Source organism: Molothrus aeneus, chromosome Z (assembly GCF_037042795.1).
Source record: "Molothrus aeneus isolate 106 chromosome Z, BPBGC_Maene_1.0, whole genome shotgun sequence".
In the NCBI taxonomy this organism is placed as follows: domain Eukaryota; kingdom Metazoa; phylum Chordata; class Aves; order Passeriformes; family Icteridae; genus Molothrus; species Molothrus aeneus.
The window spans coordinates 14366713-14386592 of NC_089680.1; the positions used below are offsets into that span (position 1 = coordinate 14366713).

The following is a 19880-nucleotide window of genomic DNA, read 5'->3' on the forward strand; positions in this document are numbered from 1 at the left end:
TTCAGAGCATTTCAAAAACTTTAACTTACTCAGATACTTCTGAAGTGCCATGGCTCAAAAGAGCTAATGATAAAGTGCTTAATGCCCATTGTGTTAGAAAGATAGAGAAGCTGTTTGAGCATAGATACTGTGGTACCTATATTTTTTCTGCAGAGTGACTACTAGTTTTAGACTTTCTCAGGGATGTTTTGTAATCAATAAGGAGCAGTTTGTGTTGTGCTTAGGGTGTGCAGTTGGCTGACCTTGCTGGTGATCAACTTAGACCGTTGCATGCAAACTGTAGTGCAGTTTCTCATGTGTCACTGAACAACAAATCTGTTGTTAAAGACAGTGTTTTGCCAAGCAGAAATATGTCTGCAGCCTGTAAGAATAAGGAAGCTTCAATGAAGCTTGCTAGCAAACAGTCCAGCAGGAGACAGGATTCTTAGCAACAAAAATAATGAGATCTGTCATTCTGTCTTAAATTGTAGAGGAGTGGTAGCAAAGCAGCTAATATGAGGATGTTAATCTGGAGTACGATTTCAGTTTGTAGTGTGTATAGTCACGGTTACCTTGGATGACTTCTAATAGATCTGCAAAAGCTACTTAAGAAAAGCAAGCTGATTGTTAGTAGATTTAAATTCTCAGTGCAAGTCTACACATTCTATAGGAAACTTGATGATTAGTGGTTTTCAATTTCTAAAAAAAATTATAAAATTTCTGGATTCAAAGAAGTCTGGATAAAAATTTGCCAGAAAGAAAACTGTGTGTCAGAAGCTGCTCCACAAATAAATAACATTGCTGGGTTCACATTTTAATAATGGGACATTGTTTTGGGGTTTTTTTTATTATGAACTCTTGCAATAGTTTAATATTCCAATTAGAGAAAATTGGGGAAAGTGTCAAGGGAGAGTGAGAAGGAAAATAATGCTTTAGTAAGAGTCACTAATTTGTTTACTGTATTAAGTCTGCCTTTATCAAACAAAAATTAAAACCAAAACAAATGACCAGATTTTTAGCAAATAAGCTCAATTGAAATTTAAATTTAAATTTAGAAAATTAATACGTCCACAAAGAACTTTAACCTTTAAAGTTTAATTGATTTGAATTAATATAGAAGGATGATATTTGTTTTCCTTTGTAGAAAGGACCTATTTATTTTATAGGCTATATGGGGGCTTTCGTTAGTTTTTTGCTTTATTGAGCGCATTTTAGAAGAGAAGGGTGTTTTATGGCATAGAATGACATTTGGAATATAGACTGGTGAAGGTGAAGGTGTCCTCTCGAGTCCTGTCTCCACTTGTTCTGGGTTGTGCACCAAGGAAAGGGAATATAGCAGTCTTAAGGATGTTCTTCTTTGCCTATTTTCTGGTAACATGTCACCAGTTTCTGACGGCCACAGAAAGTTATAAAGGGATACAGGGAAGCAGCTAATGGCTTGAACACCTCTGCAGAATCTGGTTCACAAGTGACATTAATTGCCACTGAATTCTCTGACATATCTCTCTTGTTTGGGATTAACTTTTGCATTTGGCTCAGCTTAACCTAATTTTTCAACTCTGACATTTGAAATGTGAAAGCTGTAAGTGTTTTGGGGTGGGAATCTCTGGTTTGAGATAAGACATGAATGCTGGTTGCTGTGGCATTTGGAGGTCAGCATTGCCAAGGAAAGCTTTGTTTCTTTGTTGAGCCCTAAACCTTGTAGGAAGCACATAAATCTCATCTTGCCTCTAATGCCTTTGTGTAATTTTCCAGTTCTGCTTTTCTGTAATACTAAAAACCCTCAAATTTAGCTTTCAACGGCTAGAAACTTGTAGTAATTATCTGTTTTATCAACAAAGGTTGAGGCAGAACCTCTGTGGTGTGCATATCTCCTATCTTTTCTCTTAAAACATCTATAATGATAGTGCAAACAAGGTTTTCGAAGTTAATCATCGAGTATTATAATGACTCTCTGCAGCATTTCATTTGGCATAAGAAAAAGCTCATTTTAGGCTTTGCAGGAGTTAAAATCCCAGTAATGCTCATGAGAATGTTCTGCAAGCAGAGCTTCTATTAATCCTGTTCCTGACATGCTCACACATAATTTGATGTGAAACCTGAAGCGCTTGCACTGAAAGATCTGCACCTGCGTTTTTGGATGTACGGAAAGCAGTAATATGGGCACAAACTGATACCCCGTTACTAGGTAAAGGTCAAAATGACCTTTGCATTATTAATATCAGCACAAGGGTTGTATTGAGGCAGGAACAGTTACGATCAATGCTGTATAACCCCATGGAATAGATGCAACAGCAAATAATTAATCACTGCATTTGTGTCAGAAGGTTTTGGGGTTTTTTTTTTCCAAACTCCTGAGTCAGTCATTGCTGAGTTGTTACTGACTGGGTTCTGCTTATGTTTAACAAGTTCTGTTCTGTGCAAACATTTTTGTATTTGCTGGTGTCTATAATTTCTTTGTATATCTTACAGAAGAGTGCAGGATCTCTGGCTTACATAGTTTAAAAAACAGCAAAGGTTATTAGTGTGCTATGGTAAAATAATCTAAGGATGATTTGTAAAATCCATGTCTGTGCTGTCGGTGGAAAGCGCTAGCAGTGTATTTCAGAAGTATGGTTCTGTTACTTTTCAGCATAAAAATTGAGGGGGTTGATGTAGAGTTTTTAACACAGTAAAAAAGGATAGTTCATTTCTGACCTAGCCAAATCTTAAACACAGCAAAATCCCAAACCCTTTAAAATGCTTGCCACTGAAGCTGTTTGCGTTAGCTATATCTGTTAGAGTGAGATGATGATTTCTTAAATTTCAAGGCTGTTTTACTGTATTTCTTGCTTGGTAAGAAAACATGAGTTGCATTTTGCTGTTGGAGATGATCTCAGCTATTTAAAATGACCCTTGGAGTGTGTGGTGAATTCTGAATTTTGACCCTAGACCTCATGTGTCATGTTTTGAGTGAGGTTGGCTGGGACATGTGGTTGTGCCATGGGGTGTGATCTTTGCCAGTCCTTAGGGACAGTGGAATTTCTTGAATATGCTAGCAAATGTAATCACGCTTGTGGCAAGGGTTTAAAGTGATGAGAAGGAATTGTATCTGCTTCATTGGCAGCTTTATTCACTGGCAGAATAAAGTAAGTTGTTTTCATAATGATGTTGCAGCAGAAGAACAGTGTTTACTATTGGGGAAGTGTTACCCTTGGGTGGACTTCTGTTCTTTTCAACATCTTTTTCAGCAGGCAGTCCTGCAGGAAGCTCTGTACCTGGTGGGTGCTATACAACATTAGAGGGGAGAGCTGCATTATGTCGGTCACAGGCCTAGTCATAGACAGCCCTCAGACCTTCAGGGTTTTCTTTCATGGACCAAGATCTCTCATCTCTTCCTCACTTTTTCTTATTTTGGCCCTGAGATGAGGTAAGGAGGACTTGGAGTGAGCACTTGGCACTCCCAGTTTTTTCCCCTTTCCCAAGGAAGGCACAGACTTATGTCTCCCATAGTGTTGCACTTGTATTTCAGTCTGCCACAAGCTAGCATGGCTGCTGAAAGGGACGCTATGCTTGGATTTAAACTCCCGTGATCCAGCCCCTCCCCAAAGCAGATTTTTAGCTTGTGGAAGTTGATCAGTTGACCTCCCTGATCAGTTGCACACTGGTGTAGGTCTGGATGGGGAGCTATGGATGGAGAGCAGAGACGCAGAAGCAGCCAGAGGCAGGAAGGCTTAAGTAGGTAGGCTTGGATGCCTTGCGGCTGTAAGGAGGAAGAGAAGTTATCTTGCTTGTTTTTCCCAGCCCAGGGGACCCAGGGGATTTGTTTTAAGCCATTCACCCTGGCTAAATTTATGAAGAGTGTCTCAGACATTCATGTAATTTATCAACTGGTGTCTAGGACCTAAATGTGCTGTTTTAAAAGAGTGAATTATCTCATCCTGCAAGTGGAATACTGCAAGAGAAAGAGGAAAGAAATTGTTACCTGGTGGTAGACCAGGTGTGAGGGCTGAGAATGTCAGACTCTACTTGTGTCAGTGCAATGAAACTTGAAAAACTGCATTGCTTCTTTATGCTGTTGCTGTGGTATCTGAAAATAGAGCTTCACATTTGTTGTCTGAAAGTCAGGTACCAAAGAATGGGTATGGAAAGCAAAAATAAGATGTTTTTGTTTATTTTCATTAATGCAAGGGTAAGCAGACCTGAGGGAAATTACCAGTTTTATAGTATATTGTTGTTGTTAATTCTTTATTTTTGTATCAGGTTTTCAGTGGAAATAAGTTTAGAAGCCAAAACTGCGTTTGCTTTGAGAAGATGGCCTATATGACTTTATCGCATGAATGCGTGACATGAAAAAAGGAATTGAAGTTCTGTGTAAGCCTTACAGAAACCCAAGTGGTGAAACTTGCTGCTGAAAAAGCAGCTTCCCAAACAAACAGCATATGCTGAGGCACTGGCTTTAGCTTGGAGTGCTGGAAAGAGAATTGACAGCATTTTATGGTGACTCTTCAGCTAACTGCCATAGAAATACAATTAATTGAGGAAAAAAAAAAGAGGGCTTTACTGCACCACCTTCAACATGTGTAATGCCAGATGGAGGAAAAATTGCATGGATTTTACTGTTCAGGCAGCGTGATTCTTGTCAAATACAAAGCTGGATTTGTGTGGTTGGCAGTAGAAGCAGCTCTGTGGAGGGACAGCTAAAGCACTTGGGAGTGGTGATGCTTCCATGCCCTCACTGCATCCAAAACCGAGAACTCAGAATTATTATCACAGAGCTGTTTGGCATTTTGTTGGTGTAGTTCTTCTCAAATGTAACTGGGAATGTGGTACAGGTGGATTAAAGAATGTATGAACTTCTTGTGGTCCATTCTGGTTGTCTTGCTGTATTGAATGGGCATGTTTTTGTCATGCTGTGAAGTGTTGTCCTAACCAGTTCTAGTGATTCTCATTATGATTTGTACAATTGAGCATAAGAGGAAGATAGTTTCAAAGTGGCATGTGTGATAAAGTAGGTGTGGTGCATTATAGTGAGATAAAGATACTCAGAACTAGAAAAAATGTTACCTGTTCATAAGTCAGAGGTGTCCTTGCATAATTTGGAATACTTGAGGAAAGCCCCTTTTATAGCTTTTTAAGGTTTTTTTGGACACAAACAGTTTTGTTTTGGCTTTACAAAAAATGGGTGCATTCCACCTGTGAATTTTACTTGGGAATCTTTTTAATAGTAGATACCGCTGCAAGGTTCAATTTCTGATTTTTATTTAGCCAAAGACAGTTAAGTTCTGTTTTCATTACTTCTCCACTGTTTTGAATAACTTGCTTCAAATTCCCTACTTCAGCAACCTTGTGCAACTCCCTCAGGGAGGCTGTGCTAGGTCTTATAAAACCAGGAAGCTGACTCTGGCTCCTTGAACTGAAGTTGCCTGTTTCTTCCAGCATAGAAGCTCTTTCTCAGGACGGACAGCAGGTAACCTCTTCCAAGGCTTCTCTTTAGGGTGCAGAATCTTTTGCTGTGCAGTTGAAGAAGTACTGGTTTGTAAGTTTATGTGTTGAGGTGAAAATTGCTCCTCTTTTTCCTTCTGTTGCATATGCAAGAATGCCAAATAACTTTAGGGAATTAAAAAGAAAAGAAAAAGGAAGGCAGTGTTTTGAATGTACTTTTAAGGGTAGTTTAAGGCTGGTTTTGCATACTGTCCCTGAGCAGTGCAGGGTGTTGACAGTGTGTAGGAATATGTACAGCCAAACAAGTTGATTGTTCTCAGTGGGCAAACTAGCCCAGAGATGTTTTGGTAGTGAAAACTGCGGCTGTGTGGACAAGGTAGTTGTTGTATTTGCCTCTTCTGAGAGTCAAGAAACTTCAGAATCTGGAACCTGTGAGTATCTGGCATATTTTGTTAAAAAACTGGCTTGAAAGCCTGAAAAGCTAGAATCTGATACTGAACTGGGTTTTTCTGCACTATCAAGATGGTAAAATGGTAATTTCTAAAGAATGTGAAAGATTGTTCATGTCTTTTCCTTGTGGGTTTTTTTTTTTTTTTTTTTTTTTGGAGGTGGGGAATGTTTTTTGGGTGGTTTGTTGGTTTTTTTTGGGGGGGGAGGGGGCCAGGTATTTCTCAAGGCAAGAGAGAAAAATACCAAGACAGCATTGAAAAATACTAAATATGAAACACTGTCAAATGTAGGTGTTTCTTAATCTATGTTCAGATAACTCTTAAACATACTCAAACTATCACCTGTCAACACGGCTAATGCAGTTTATGTAAACAACCCAGAAAAGTGAAACCAGGAAATACTGTAGTATTACATAGTTTAAAAGGAACAAAAGTTCTCTGAAAGTGACAAAATTTAATTGCTTATGTGATCTAAGCTCTTAAGAAAGCAAGTCGTATAATACAGCATGTTGATCTTAGTTTTAGCTTTCCTGGGTTGGCATGTTGTCAGAATGAATATAGAAATAAGTAACTTCTCTTATTAATATTAGAAGATGTTTCCCCATAATTGGCAACCGATAGTCTTTTAGGTAAGACATGTGTTTCTGTGGCTCTTTGGGGGTTTTTTAGCTCTTGATTTTCCTTTAGGGACCTTAGAAAACATCTCATAAAAGAGCAATAATGAAAAATGTGGGCAGAACTTAGACTTTTGTTTAGTTTTTTTAGCCAGCAAATAATTTCCAGGATTGCTCCTTTTCTGATAGAAGGAGAAAGAGACGTGGATTACATGGGATTTTATGACAAGAGGAGTAGTAATTGTCTCCTTTATATTGATCTTTTCAAAGCAGAAAAATTGTTGATTGTGGAGGTGGTCACAGTGATCTCTGCTCTCCAAAGACTGTTTTCGTATTGACCAGAATATTGTAGTGTTCCTTCTGAATTTTTTTCTTTCCTAAGCAAAGGCTGTGTGAATACATAAAGATTTTACATATCCCTGAAGTGGTGCCTTAAAAAGAATAATCTCAAGCAAAAGTGCTGGTACTCATTCCTCTCTTTATGCATTTGTCTCTCCTTGTTTTTTCTCTCCTGCGCTGTGGCTGTTGGATTCACACAGTTGTGTTGGTGTTCTCTGCCTTTAGTGGAATTTGGTTCAGAACCACTACCATGTTTTTTATTAAACCACTACCATGTTTTTTTTATTAAAATCCTCTTATGTTGATATTTGTATGGTATTGTAACTGGAAGAAAGCTGAAATTGTGAAACTCCCTCATATCCTTTTCTGAAGAAGGGTTGGGATGCATAGATACTATCATGAAAGCTCCTATTCAGTTTTATGGAAGTTAAGTTGCTTAACAACAGATTCTCTCAATATCCTTAAAAATGGAGAAACTCTCATCATAGCAGTAGCTGGCCTAGCCTTGATATTCTTATTTTGTCATTGGGATACAGAAGGCATTTGTAGCTCTCTGCCACCAGTTTAGTCTCTATATTTTTCTTGGCATTTTTGAAGATGTTTATGAGATCTGAGGAGTGCCGAGGTGACAGGAATTAAAACTGAGGATCCCAGCAGAGTTTGGGTGAAATGGAGATGTCTTTTTGAGATCTAACAGGGCTTTTTTCACTCATTGTTTCAGAACAAAGTTTAGCATGGGCCTCTGCTTCAGGTTAAAGCTCATGTACTTATTTTTCCTATAATGTTTAGTAAAAGTAGACTGGTGTTGATAGGCAAGGAAATAGATCTGTGAAATGAGAATATTTTTTATGAAAAGTAAACTTTGCAGGCAGGAAAGGGGAAAAAAAGTTTGAGCTTTGCTCTCTAAATTGTAGCACATTTGTTACTTGGTTTTTTCACCCCCAGTGTCTTGCACAGGTGGTGCAGGTATAATCACCAGGCCCATCCAGAATGGGGTGGGGGCTGTGTCAGCAGCAGTTATTTTAGTGTTTCAGATCAATTATTTAAATATAGTGATAGTAATATGCACTGTTCTTGAAGTTTGTTGTCTAGCCTACCTTTTCATGTAATTCAAAACTGTAAAACCACACATAGCATTAACAGGAAAGTTCTTAGTCACAGACACAGTCTGTGAGCAGCTGTCTGCAGTCTTACTCATAGCTGTATATTGGCTTTATTGTGGCTTCCACATAAGCTTTTAAAATAGTTTTTCTGAGAAAGCCAGTATGCATAGGTTGTGGCTGACTTGAAATAGAGGTAGCAAATATAGCTCTAGATTATCAGGGTATTTATCTGGAAATGATATTTCAGTAAGGTCAGTGTATAGTGCTGTAGCATAAGAAATGTTACCAAACTTAAAATTTGCCTCTATGGCCTCCCAAAGAGACTTCCAAGTAAAGAAAATTTGTTCATAAGCTAGTTTTCTTGAGTTTTCTTTCTTCTTCTCTTCATTTAGAATCACAAGGACCTGGTTACAGCAGGCATGTGCTTGAAAAGAAAATGAAAGAAATGCTCCTGATCTGGATTGCAATTGATGTACAGGGGGAAAAGTAGTACATCGTAGTTGTTCTTCAGATTTTTAATTTTTTTTTTTAAATGCAAGTAGGATGCGACAGCCAGAAGTGCCTTGTAATACATTAATGTGGTTTGGAATTTGACAGATTAGGAGCCCTTCAAATAAATAAAGTGTATGCAAACACACATATATGAAGTATTGTGGATCTTTTATGAAAAATTTCGTTAAGGTGACTATCCCTTTATTCTACATAATGTATTCCAGGCTGTCTTTCATTTGTAATCCAGTAGGTGTTTTCTTTAATCTTTGAAGACTTAAGTCACAGTTGTCAAAATAATGAGCTATTCGTGGTGTAATTTTTCTCCCCAAGCTTAAGTAATCATTGCCAGAAGAAACAGTTTAGAGGGTTTTTTTCCCCATAAGTTTAGACTTAAGTACTCTTAAAACCTGTCAGGGAGTAAGTTTTAAGGATCTTCTGCAGTACCTGCTGTAAAGGATCACCTGTGAGGTTTGGGTCAAACAAGAGCACCTGAAGGATGTCTGCCAACCTGCAGTGCTCACATAGATGTTTAATTTCATGCTCAAGTTCTAGTTGGATTAAAGGGCTTAATTATGTCATAGCTTCTAGCAAGCTGGGAGTAGTTTCTTGTGTGTAGCATGGCTACAGGTGGTGTCTTGACAGGCAGGCAGTGGCACTGTGACCAAAGGAGAATGAGAGAATGAGCCCCTACTTTCAAACCACCCTTCACCTTAGCCCAGCCACCCCCACACCCAGCTCCATGCCTGTGGGCTTCTCTGCCGGAAGCACTGGTGGTTACTGGCCCCTTCCCAAGGACCACACTGAGGAGGAGGGATAGACTGCGTTTGGAGCAGAGTTCCTGAGCTGAGGTGCCACAGCTTGGAAGTCCTAGCAGCTCATCTGCCTCTTTCCATCTCCGTGGAGATCCGGAGGCTGTTTGAGAGGTGGCCTGACCTCCAGCCACCTGCCACCTGTCTTTCAGTACCCAGTGACCTCACATCATAGTTCAGAAACCTGGAGCTATTTGCCGAGACTTGAAAACCTCCATGTCAGGCTGTTTAAAGTAAGCCAGGAAAGTATACAGGTCAGCTGATTTACTTCTAGGCTTTTCAGAGGAGTTTCACACTTACTGTAGCTATTCATTTAGATGCAACTGCTTTGTTACGGTGAAAGTGCTTGTACAAGCTATAGGCTGCTGGAAGCTCTTTCTCAAGAGAGGCAAAAGAGAAATTTTTTTTTCCCTTAAGGTACCTGAAGCTAAAATAGATTATTATAGTTTGCTCTGGGAGCATAAGCTGTAGGGAGGCGTACTTGGATCTGAAAACTCCAGTAGCAATAGTGACTGTGTTGATTGATAGCCTCTTGTGGCAAGCAGGAATTTTTTGTAAATTTTACCTATTCACTTCAATACTGATTAGGTAAAGCCATAGAGGTGATCTGGTGTAAGTTGATTAGTGGAGAGCTTCATAACTGATCAGATGATTTACAGCTTGCCTGCTCTAGTTTGTTTTCAACAGAATGAAAGGTGGATGGGTTTTTTTTTACATCAAAAGTAAGTCAGTTACATTCTGCTACTGTTTGTGAAAAGTAGCCCACTGGTAATAACATGGATGGGTGTACTGGATTTTCGTGGTTTATCTTGTTCAAAAATGATTGTGGGGAGAATTAGGCTACCTTGCCCTCTTTATATAACCCAAAAGACACTGAAAATACTGTTTTGTAAGCAAAAGTGTGCTTGATGTAGCTGTTTGATGCCTTCTACTATACTGGTAGCCACAAAACATGCACTGTTGAAGATCTCTAGAAAAGACCTTGTATAGGCTCACCCTTACAGACAGACCTGCAGTATTGAGCTGCTTCTTGTAATTGTCTCTAGCCTGTTTATTTTGAGGCTTCCGTTTTCTGAGTCATTATAATCTTGTGGGACAAGAATGAAGCCTTCAGAAGTGCAGTGGAGATTTTATGTCAGGTGTACCATCTTAGCACTTGCATCTTTGGGAACCCCTTTACTATTGACTATAGTGAAATCTGCTCCAGACCGTCAGGTGACCTGCATTTAAAAAACACTATGCCTTCACATGGCTCAGCCTTCTAAAAGTGCTTTGATGAACATTAGGAAATACATATGCCAAATACAGTCTGATGTAACAGTATTATGAGTCTGCATATTGGAAGCATGTAATGTAGAAGAGTCTTGGGATAAATGCTTTGTTGTGTTAAGTTGTGATTGCTTCAGAGTGGCCCTCTCTTGATCTGTGATTACAGCAAAATAAATATGAGCATGCTGGGTTTCATTGTCAATATCCAGAGCCAACTTTCCTAAGCTGGTGCATAATGCAGTTCTTTAATAATGGAGGAAAGTGTTGGAACTGCTTTATATGAATTTAGTAAAGGTAGTTGTTTGTGGGGCTGGCTGGTGTCTTACCTCTCTCTAGTGTATCCCGTACCAGCATGTGAGGGGTCCCAGACTCTTACCAATATCAGTAATTGCTACTGCAGTGCAAGTACTGAATAATTTTGTGCTGGGTAGATATCAGCCAGCTTGGGATAGGACAAACAAATTGAGTTTTAAAAGGGCTGATGTGTCTGCTTTTTGTCAGGTCTGCTTAATATTTTTTTCATGTTGAGTGCAACATCAGGATCTTGGCTCATTGGATGCAAATGTACCAGTTCTGGTTTTTGTCAGGAATGCTCTACCCTGGAAATCTGGAAAATAAAAGCCAAACTTTTAAGGGAGGATTTATTATGATTCCCGTATGAGAACTTGCCCTTCAGGATTATGTGGTACTGATGTCAAAGCCTGTTTCTTACCTCTTTTCAGAAAGGACGTTTTTCTGACGGCTTCCCAGCTCTGGAGTGTGCAGGAGGCTCCGAAGGGTGGCAGGTATGTACATTGAAACCAGAGGTACATCCCCACAGCAAGGGGGGCTGTGTTGGATTCGTGCTGAGTCTGTTACAGGTGTCCTTGTTAGCAAAGCAAATAAATGTGCTTTAAGAATAATGGGGACTTAGTTCATACTGAGAAATATAAATCAGGATTGGATTATAAGTTTGATTTATTACAATCCTTTGCTTCAAGACCAAAATACTTAGGAAACTTCTCAGGAAAGGAATTCTTTCACTCAGGACCATACTCTGTTTTTACCTGTTACCACTAAAAAGTCATTTTCGTGGTTGCACCTTCCTATGTTGTGTTTTGTATGTATTAAGGGGTACTGGGCTTGTTTTTGGAGATGTTTGACTCTGAAGTGTTGCTGGACACCTAGCATAATTTTTTTTAAGGCACACATACCTGTTAATTTAGACATGCAGGTACTTTCACATGTGCCATTAGTTGCCAAGAGGCATCTTCAAATAACTTCAAATTACTCATTCAGTCCTGTGAGCCCAAGAAAAAATGAGAAAGAAACTCAGCAATATTTTTGATTGTGACAGTATGTTTAAGTAGTGGGAGAAGATGAACTTCAGGAACTTTATATCTTTCTTGGTTTTAACTGCAACACTGTCACTGTCACAACACAGGTTTAATATTTGGGAGTACCCAATCAGGCAGAAAAGGGTCTTAGAACATGCCCAGGGCAGCTCTTGAATTCTGTGTTTGGGATAACTCAGCATCCAAGTTAGCTCTTTCTTGTTGCTCTTTGAAGTTGGATCCTATTCCTAGAGATCTATCCACAATAACCTTAAAAATAAGAATTTTAATCTGTCTTGTCATTTTTTTTCCTGTAATACTTTATCTTCCTGTAGTCTTTGCCCACAGAAAAAGAACGTAGTAGTGAAAGAACAGGAATGTGAGTTTAGAAAAAGTAATGGATCTCTAGCAGTGTCCCTCTGAAGATAAATTCTCTTTTTTAAGCACAAGCATTAGTTTCCTGAGGACTGCTTGATGACATATTTACCATGCAGAAACAGAAAATACTGATTTGTGGCCTAGAACTGGGAATTTCTTTCCTCAGCATTTCTATTTTACCACTAGTGCACATCCTCCAGCAGGCTTTGTGGTAGAGATAAAGACCACACCAAATTGTCTTAGGAATATTCATCTAATTTGTAATCATCTAGCAACTACAGAGTATTTTGGTTTCGGTTCAAAAGTCAAATAATCCCATGCTCTACATGTATGTTAATCATAAAGGGCTACTGGTCTGCTAGTTTGAGGCTGTACCTTACCTCAGGAGAAGATGAATCCATATGTATTTTATAATAAAAAGATTGTAAATAATTATGCTTTTCATGAGACTGCATAAAAATGGCACTGTGCTTGAGGCTTGTAAAAGGGTGAGAACTAAAGCACCCTTTCTTTGAAAACTATGGTCTGAAATTCACAAACGATGTAAATAAAACTCAACTGTCAAAAGTAATTTGTGCACTTCTCACTTGTTGGAACCCAGGAAATTCCTCTGGCTGCCCTGGCGGACTCGAGCCCCTGCCCAGGGGGCTGAGAGACCTTGGCACAGAGCCCAAGACCCCTGTGGCTTTGATTTAGCCCTTGGAAAAAACAATTACCAACCTTTTATGAAGAATTACAAGCCACAAAATTTTAAGTAGAATGCTAGTGAATTTATCACAGGGTGGAAAAATAGATTTTTTGGGGTTTTTAGCATAGGGGTTCAGGGGGCAAGATGGAGGAATCTCGGTGTGTCCAGCATTTCTTCTTCTTCTTGGCCTCCATCTTCTGCTGTGATGTTGGCAGTTTTAGATTGGTTTAGAGTAGAAGCTCACTGTCTGACATAGATAATAGGTATTGCAAAGTAATTATAAGTATTGTACATGTAGTTTTTAGTATAAAAAGATAACACCACCTCTGAGGGGGCAGGCACAGTGCCTCTGACTGTCTGGCTGAGTGGACCTCAGCAGGACAGGAGAAAAAAATTTTATAGATAAGATACAATAAACAACCTTGAGACCGAGAAATGAAGAGTTCTGACTCCTTCTTTTACCGCCAGGCTGGGAAAAAAGACTTTCTAACTTATCTCGGGGTCACTCTGAGCAGCTAGAGTCCCAAGACTCACTGTGTAATTAAAATTACCTAAAATACAAATATTGCTAACTTTTCCTTTCAGTTTTGGAAACAAAATTGAAAAAGAAAAAAACAGGTTTAAGCAAAATCTCATTGTTGGATTTCTCTGGTTTGTTTTTCAAGTATGGAGCCTTAGAATCTGTTCTAAAATAGGCATCAATAAATGTTAAAGCAGGCTTGTATTCTGTTAAAGCTTCAAAAGAAAGTTATTTAGGGAGAACTTGGAATTTATGCTGTCTGACAGCTGAATACTTTAACTCACCCTTTTCTGCTAGCGGAAGCAATTCACTCATAAATTTCCCTGTCTCCACATATTGAGCCTCTTATCCCTCATCATAGTAACCTACAAGTTACTCCTTGCAAGTTTTGCAAATGTTTTCGGGTTTTTTGTTGTTTGTTTTCTTCTTTTTTTTTTAATTATCGAAAAGTAGTGGGATAGGCTGCCTGGCAAACCTGCCATGGCATGGTTGTTTCACTCTTGGCAGTGGGAAGGAAGGGTGTCTTGCAATTAGTTGTTCTTTACTCTGAGGTCCTCATTCTGCTGTCCCTGGACAATGAGTGATGTGACAGTGATTTTATAGAGAGGTAGATAAGTATGTACTTTAAAGGGCCTTCCTTTAAGGCAGGTGGTCTTTTGTCTGGCAGCCTCACTGGGGGGGCTGACATCACCTGTGGTCATGGAGCTATGCATTGCTTGTGTTGGGGAAGAAAAATTGGTGATAGCACGGGAGAGTAAGCACAGAGTGGATGAAGGATTGCAGGGAGAGAGAACCCTGTGGAGGAGAATAAAGTGCAATACAAAAAGGGAGGAAAATCATAGAGGCACTTAGTATGGCTGGGGAATCATGAAGAGAGTGATGGAATCAGGCCAGAACGGCTAGTACGCCTTTGGCTTTCTTCAAGGGAGAGGTTGGATCCTCTGTGATGGTAATGATCATTTCTTGGGAATCACAAGAGTCCCAGCTATGATGCTGTTTCTAGTGTGTTAATAAATTCTCCTGGTTTTAACCTTCATATACAAAATAGAACTAGATCCACTTAGCAGTTTATGTAATACTGAGCCAAACTGAGAAGTTGCACAATGCAACTAAGTGTTTATCAGAAGAAAAAATATTTCAAAACGAGTGTTGCAAAATTGGCCATTTCCTAGCTTTGAAATTCCAGAATCTGGCTAACTTGTGTGATATTTGCTAATATATGATACACACTTGGATCCAGCTGTACCATGCTGATTGGGGAAGGAGACACTTGCCTCTGGGTTGCATTACTTATTAAAAAAAACCTGGGTACTGGCAAGGGTTGTGGAATTGACATCTTTGAAAGATGAAATTTTGTGTTCACAAGTACTGCTTTGTGTGTACTTTGCCTCTGTGTCCTGGAGGATGAGAAGGATGACAGTCTCCTTCCCATGACGGTTTTCCAGCTTCTCACACTTCATGACTAGCATTTTGCATTTTTCCAGAAGGTGGACTAAAGCACTGCTTCTTTGATGCCCAGTGACACAGGTGATGTGAGAGACAGATGGTTTCTGATCTTCGTAACAGTCAGTATATGCCACTGCAACTCCCTGGTTTCAAAACTTGTGCTAGTATTCCTTACTAGCAGTTAAGCAGCCTGAAATTTTTCTAACAGCTTTGAATTTCTATACTGCAAGAGAGCAGAAGGTTGTTTCTACCTATTTCTCTTTCCATGCATTACAATTTTACATGTCAAGGGGAATGTTCACAGCTTTGAGCTTCCAGCTGTGATCTGCCAAACTGACAGGAGCTGCGTTGATTGCTTCTGCAGTTGCCCTGTTTTTAGTCACCATAAGTACCAGCATCACAGAAAACTCATTTTGCTCCATTTCATCATTACACATTACATTGCTGATGCAAAATTAACATCAGAGTCCCTAAATTACGGATTTACTGATAATTTACCTCAGAAAATTTTTAACAGTTCTACAGAAAAGTAGACCTGTGGTCATTTTAATCAGAATTTAATTATGTAGCCAAATATTTCAGGTTTCTTTCTCCTTTACTTCTTCAGTGTACTTGTTTCCAAGCAAATTGTAGCTTATTTTTTTGGGACTAATGCTCAAAGTATTAGGAGACCTAACTTTTCAGAAATTCAAAGCACTCAGATCTAATCAAAGCTAGTGAACACTGATGGAACCGAGTTAATCTGGAAATGAGGCCATTGTCTAGGCCTTTTAATTTTTTTGTTTTTTTTACTTTTCTTTCTTGTATGACTTGTGTTATGTAAAAAGAGGTTCATATTAGATGATGAATAGTCTCTCAGTGGATGTCAGTGAAGGACTTACTCCACATGATTTTCAGCACAGGGAAGGGAGGGGCAGAGGAGAGTAACTAAATTGAAGGCTAAATTAAAGGACAAGGTTCTGAGTGCATTTTCATCTCTATTTAAGTTACAGAAGTAAGAACAAAGTAGATCTTGCACAATTGGGCGGGTAGTGCTCACCATAGTAATTTTGTAGCATGCAAAATTTTGCCCTAGATCAAGTAATGTCTGACAAGTCAAATTTATTAATGTGAAAAAGGACCTTTCTTGCAATCCTGTACAATTGAAATGAAATCACAGATTTCCATTTTCTATATCCGAAGCAATTCTCAGCCCACACAGCAAAGCAGGCATTAAAGGATCCAGCCAGACCCTTTGTTTCCTTCAAAAGATAATGTAATTTGTTTCAAGCTTCACATTGTCATTTTGCATTTACTGAGGTAGGCAAGCTGGACTAGAAATGTTATTTGACTATAGAAAACTCAGGATTTTCCTTTACTAGGGCTTATATTTGCTAATTCTCTTTGAAAGTCCAAAAAATTTACAGGACTTCAGGAGTCTTCTCTGGAGTTTTCTCTGCTGTTATTGTATTGTACATAACTGATAGCATTAAGGTGTCCTGGCTGTATCTTTAAAAATAAATAAAAAATAAATTTTAAAATTACAAAATAAAATCAAGAGTTAACAGGGAATTGATTTTTACATGCAGTCTTTTCAGTAACAAAAGGTAGCATTAAGCAAAGGATTAGCTGTGTTCAAACTGCTGTTTTCCTCCTTACGTTTCTCTTAAAATAAAATAGCTAAACTGCCTGAAACTCAATAATTGAACTATTGTTCCCTTTCTAAACACTCACCTGTAAAGCTGTTTGCTTGCCTCAGAATATGTCATGCCTTGTAACTCAGATGAGTGGGCACTTTTTAATGTATTGGAGAGCAAAACCTGGAATTGCTTATATATGATGATAAACAGGAAGGATGAAACACACACAAAAAAGCCTAGTAAGCTTACCTGAAAACATTATTAAAACCCAAAACAATTAATACGACCTGCTACAAACAGTTGGATTTAATCCAAAGTGCTTACCAAGAGCAAAAAAAAACTAGAAAAAAAAATGAAGTTACAGGTTCAGCCTGAGCAAGTTACAGTCTTGTGTGGATTTTTTTCTTAGTAGAGAAGATATTTATAGAAATAAATGAGATTTCTAAATCTTTTACTCTTGCCTGTGATCATTTATTAAAGCAGGTGTAAACACTTAGAATGCAGTTGCCCATCTTCTACTTGGCCAGTTTACTTAAGATCCACTGGCTGCGCTTATTAGAGATTCCTTGCCTTTTCCTGCTTAAACTCAGGTCCTCCCAGAGGAATCTTGCTTGTGCTTAGAGATGTTCTTGCTCAGCTTTCCCCTAGTCTTTTACCTCTGTGTTTTTCAGGTACTGGTCCCTTCCTTTTCAATGTTACTAAGGATTTTGTAACCTTCTGTCCTGGGCTGACGCTGGCTGGATGCCAGTCTCCCACTCTGCTGCTCACTCACTCTCCTGAGCAGCTGGACAGGGGAGAGAAAATTTAAGGGTTCATGGGTAGAGATAAGGACTGGTAGAGATTTCTCATCTAGTGTCATCATGGGTGAAGCAGGCTCTAATTAGAGATAAGAATTGAAAACATTACTAACATAATTGGGGCAGGAGTAGAATGAGAAGTAAATGAGAAGTAAAAAAAGCCCTTAAAAACAACTTCCACCACACCCCTCCCTCCTTCCCAGGCTCTACCTCCTTACCCCAGTGGTACAAGAGGACAGGGAATGGGGATTATGGTAAATTCATCAGCCATGGTTTATCCTGCTGGTCAGAGGGAGGAGTCATTCCCCAGCTGCACCGTGGGGTCCCTCCCACGGGAGACAGTTCTCCATGAACTTCTCTGATGGGAGTCCCTCTCAAGAGCAGCAGCTCTCTGACCCACTGCCATGTGCGTCCCTCCCATGGACACACAGTCCTCCCAAAACTGCTGCAGCGTGGGGCACTCTTCCAGGGGGTGCAGTTCTTCAAGGAGAGGCTGCTGCAGCAGGGGAGCAGAGCCCCTCTCTCCACGGTTCTCTCACGGGGTCACAGCTTCCTATAGCATCCACCTGCTCCAGCCTGGGGCTCCTCCATGGGCTGTGGGTGGATCCCAGCATCCCTGTAGACCTCCATGGGGCTGCAGGGGCACAGCTGCTTCACCATGGGCTGCACTACAGGTGGCAGGGGAATCCCAGCTCTGGTGCCTGGAGCACTTCCTACCCCTTCTTCACTGACCTTGGTGTCTGCAGGGCTGTTCCTCTCACATGTTCTCACTCTGCTCTTTTCTGCTCACCACTAAAACTGTTCTACCAACTGTGTTTTGATTTCTTCTTAAGTATGTCATCACGGAGGCATTACCACCATTTGTAATTGGGCCAGCCTTGGCCTACAGCCCTTCTTTCTTTGGAGCTGCCACAGGTTGGCTCTACTGGATGTGGTGGAAGCTTTTAGCAGATTCTTCCATGAGCCACTCATGAAGCCCACCTGCTACCAAAACCAGGCCATGCAAAATCAATACACCTTCACTTGCCCTCCTGCTGGATAACCTCTAGGTATTACAGTTGTCTTGTGTAGTGTCTTTTACTAGAGTCACCGTGGTGGCACAGTGAAAATCTAGCATCTTGTGCTGTGCTGCAAAGGACAGCATGTTTTTTTTCATCACCACCCCAAGTGTGCAGGCCTCAAAACCTGTTCAAGTAATTTATGATCAAGTAATTTATGAATGCACTCACTGCATCTGGAGTCTTCACCTAGGAATGGTTCTAGGAAGACAGGAGTGGAGACTTCTGGAAGATGATTTAGAAAGCAGTGAACAGTTTTGTTTATTAGGACAGGCCTTTCATGGTCTGAGAGTAATAGTTGACTTGAAGACGCAATGACTTTCATGGTACTTTCATGGTTTTCACTGCTGAAGTGTTTTCTCTCTTAATTTTTTATGGAGTGCATTGGCTCTTCATTTCTGTAGCTGTGTTTTTACCCCTTGCACACCACACACCTTGAGTGAGTTAGTGGCATTATAGGAAACTTCACTAAAAAAAGACTTTTGTAAGATCCCACGTATGGGAGGTACAGCAGATTGTGTAACCATTCTTAGTATTAATGCTTTACTTCTCATGTTCTTTGCTCTGGAGTACTAGTGGTTTTTGTTATCTTTGTTTATTGTTTGTTAGAGAGGTGGGATTTTCTTTGACACACTGTTGAAAGAATAGACTAGAATCAAATTTTGTGCATTAAGCATAATTGACAATTCAAAGTATTTACACTTGAAATTCTAGTTTGAAATGATTGCATTCAATTATTGCCATTTGCCATGTAATGTGTGTCTTGTTTTTAAGAAAATGATGTTCACCAATTAATATATTTTGTGTCCAAATTAAGATATGCAGACAGCTGTAGAAATACTGCAACATCAGTGCTATTTTTGGCAGTATTTAGTTTGCTTTCTCTTCTATTTCTTGCTTCCCTCCTCTCTCCACAGCATCATTTATTTCTCTGGTGAAACAGAAGAATGCACTTAATCACACTTCTCAGCAGCTCTGCAGCCTGTGGAGCATGTGGGCAGTCTCTGTATGCAGCATCCTGGAAAATGTGCGTTCTCTTGAAGTGATCTGCTGAAAAGCACGTACTTGTACAGTTGTTCCAGCCTCCCTTGTTGTGTTGCTCTCAAGAGCTGAAATGCCTGGTCTCTAATACTCCCTGGGGTCTCCATTTCATCTGCCAAAGAAACGCTACCTGCTGCAGTTATCCAGTGAACCCCGAAGAGCACTGAAGATGGCTCTGTGTGCTTTTTATGCTGTTTGGGGTTTGTTGCTAGAAGTGGCAATAGCATTTGGCCCAGTGCCAAGGATCACTTGGGAACACAAAGGTAAGAGCAGAAATTTAAGTATTGTATCATGGGACATTGCCACATCCTCAGGGTTTCTGTGGGATTTGAAGCTCCCTGAGGTGTTAGGTTCTTTCAGCTAACTTGCTGAATTGGTCAGGTGTTGCTACTTTGCTAACCTTATGAAATTCGTCAGACCAGAATATTCAAAAGTCATTCAGGCACTGGGGTTAACTGATTTTGGTTCCTTCAAGCAGCTTTGAAAACAGCTTTTGAAACAGAGGAGGAATTCCAAATTTGGCTTTCTCAGCTGAAGGATAT

General features: G+C 39.7%; 1 protein-coding gene across 5 annotated transcripts in view; it reads left to right on the forward strand.

Annotated features, from left to right (window-relative positions):
* Positions 1-19880, forward strand: part of SEMA4D (semaphorin 4D) — a 100003-nt gene that overhangs the window by 43835 nt on the left and 36288 nt on the right. For all 5 annotated transcript variants that reach the window (XM_066569242.1, XM_066569245.1, XM_066569246.1 and 2 more), the window contains exons 2-3: positions 11201-11263; positions 19215-19601. In XM_066569242.1, the coding sequence (XP_066425339.1) occupies positions 19508-19601 (94 nt within the window). In that variant the 5' untranslated portion in view covers positions 11201-11263; positions 19215-19507. The remainder of the gene's footprint in view (positions 1-11200; positions 11264-19214; positions 19602-19880) is intronic.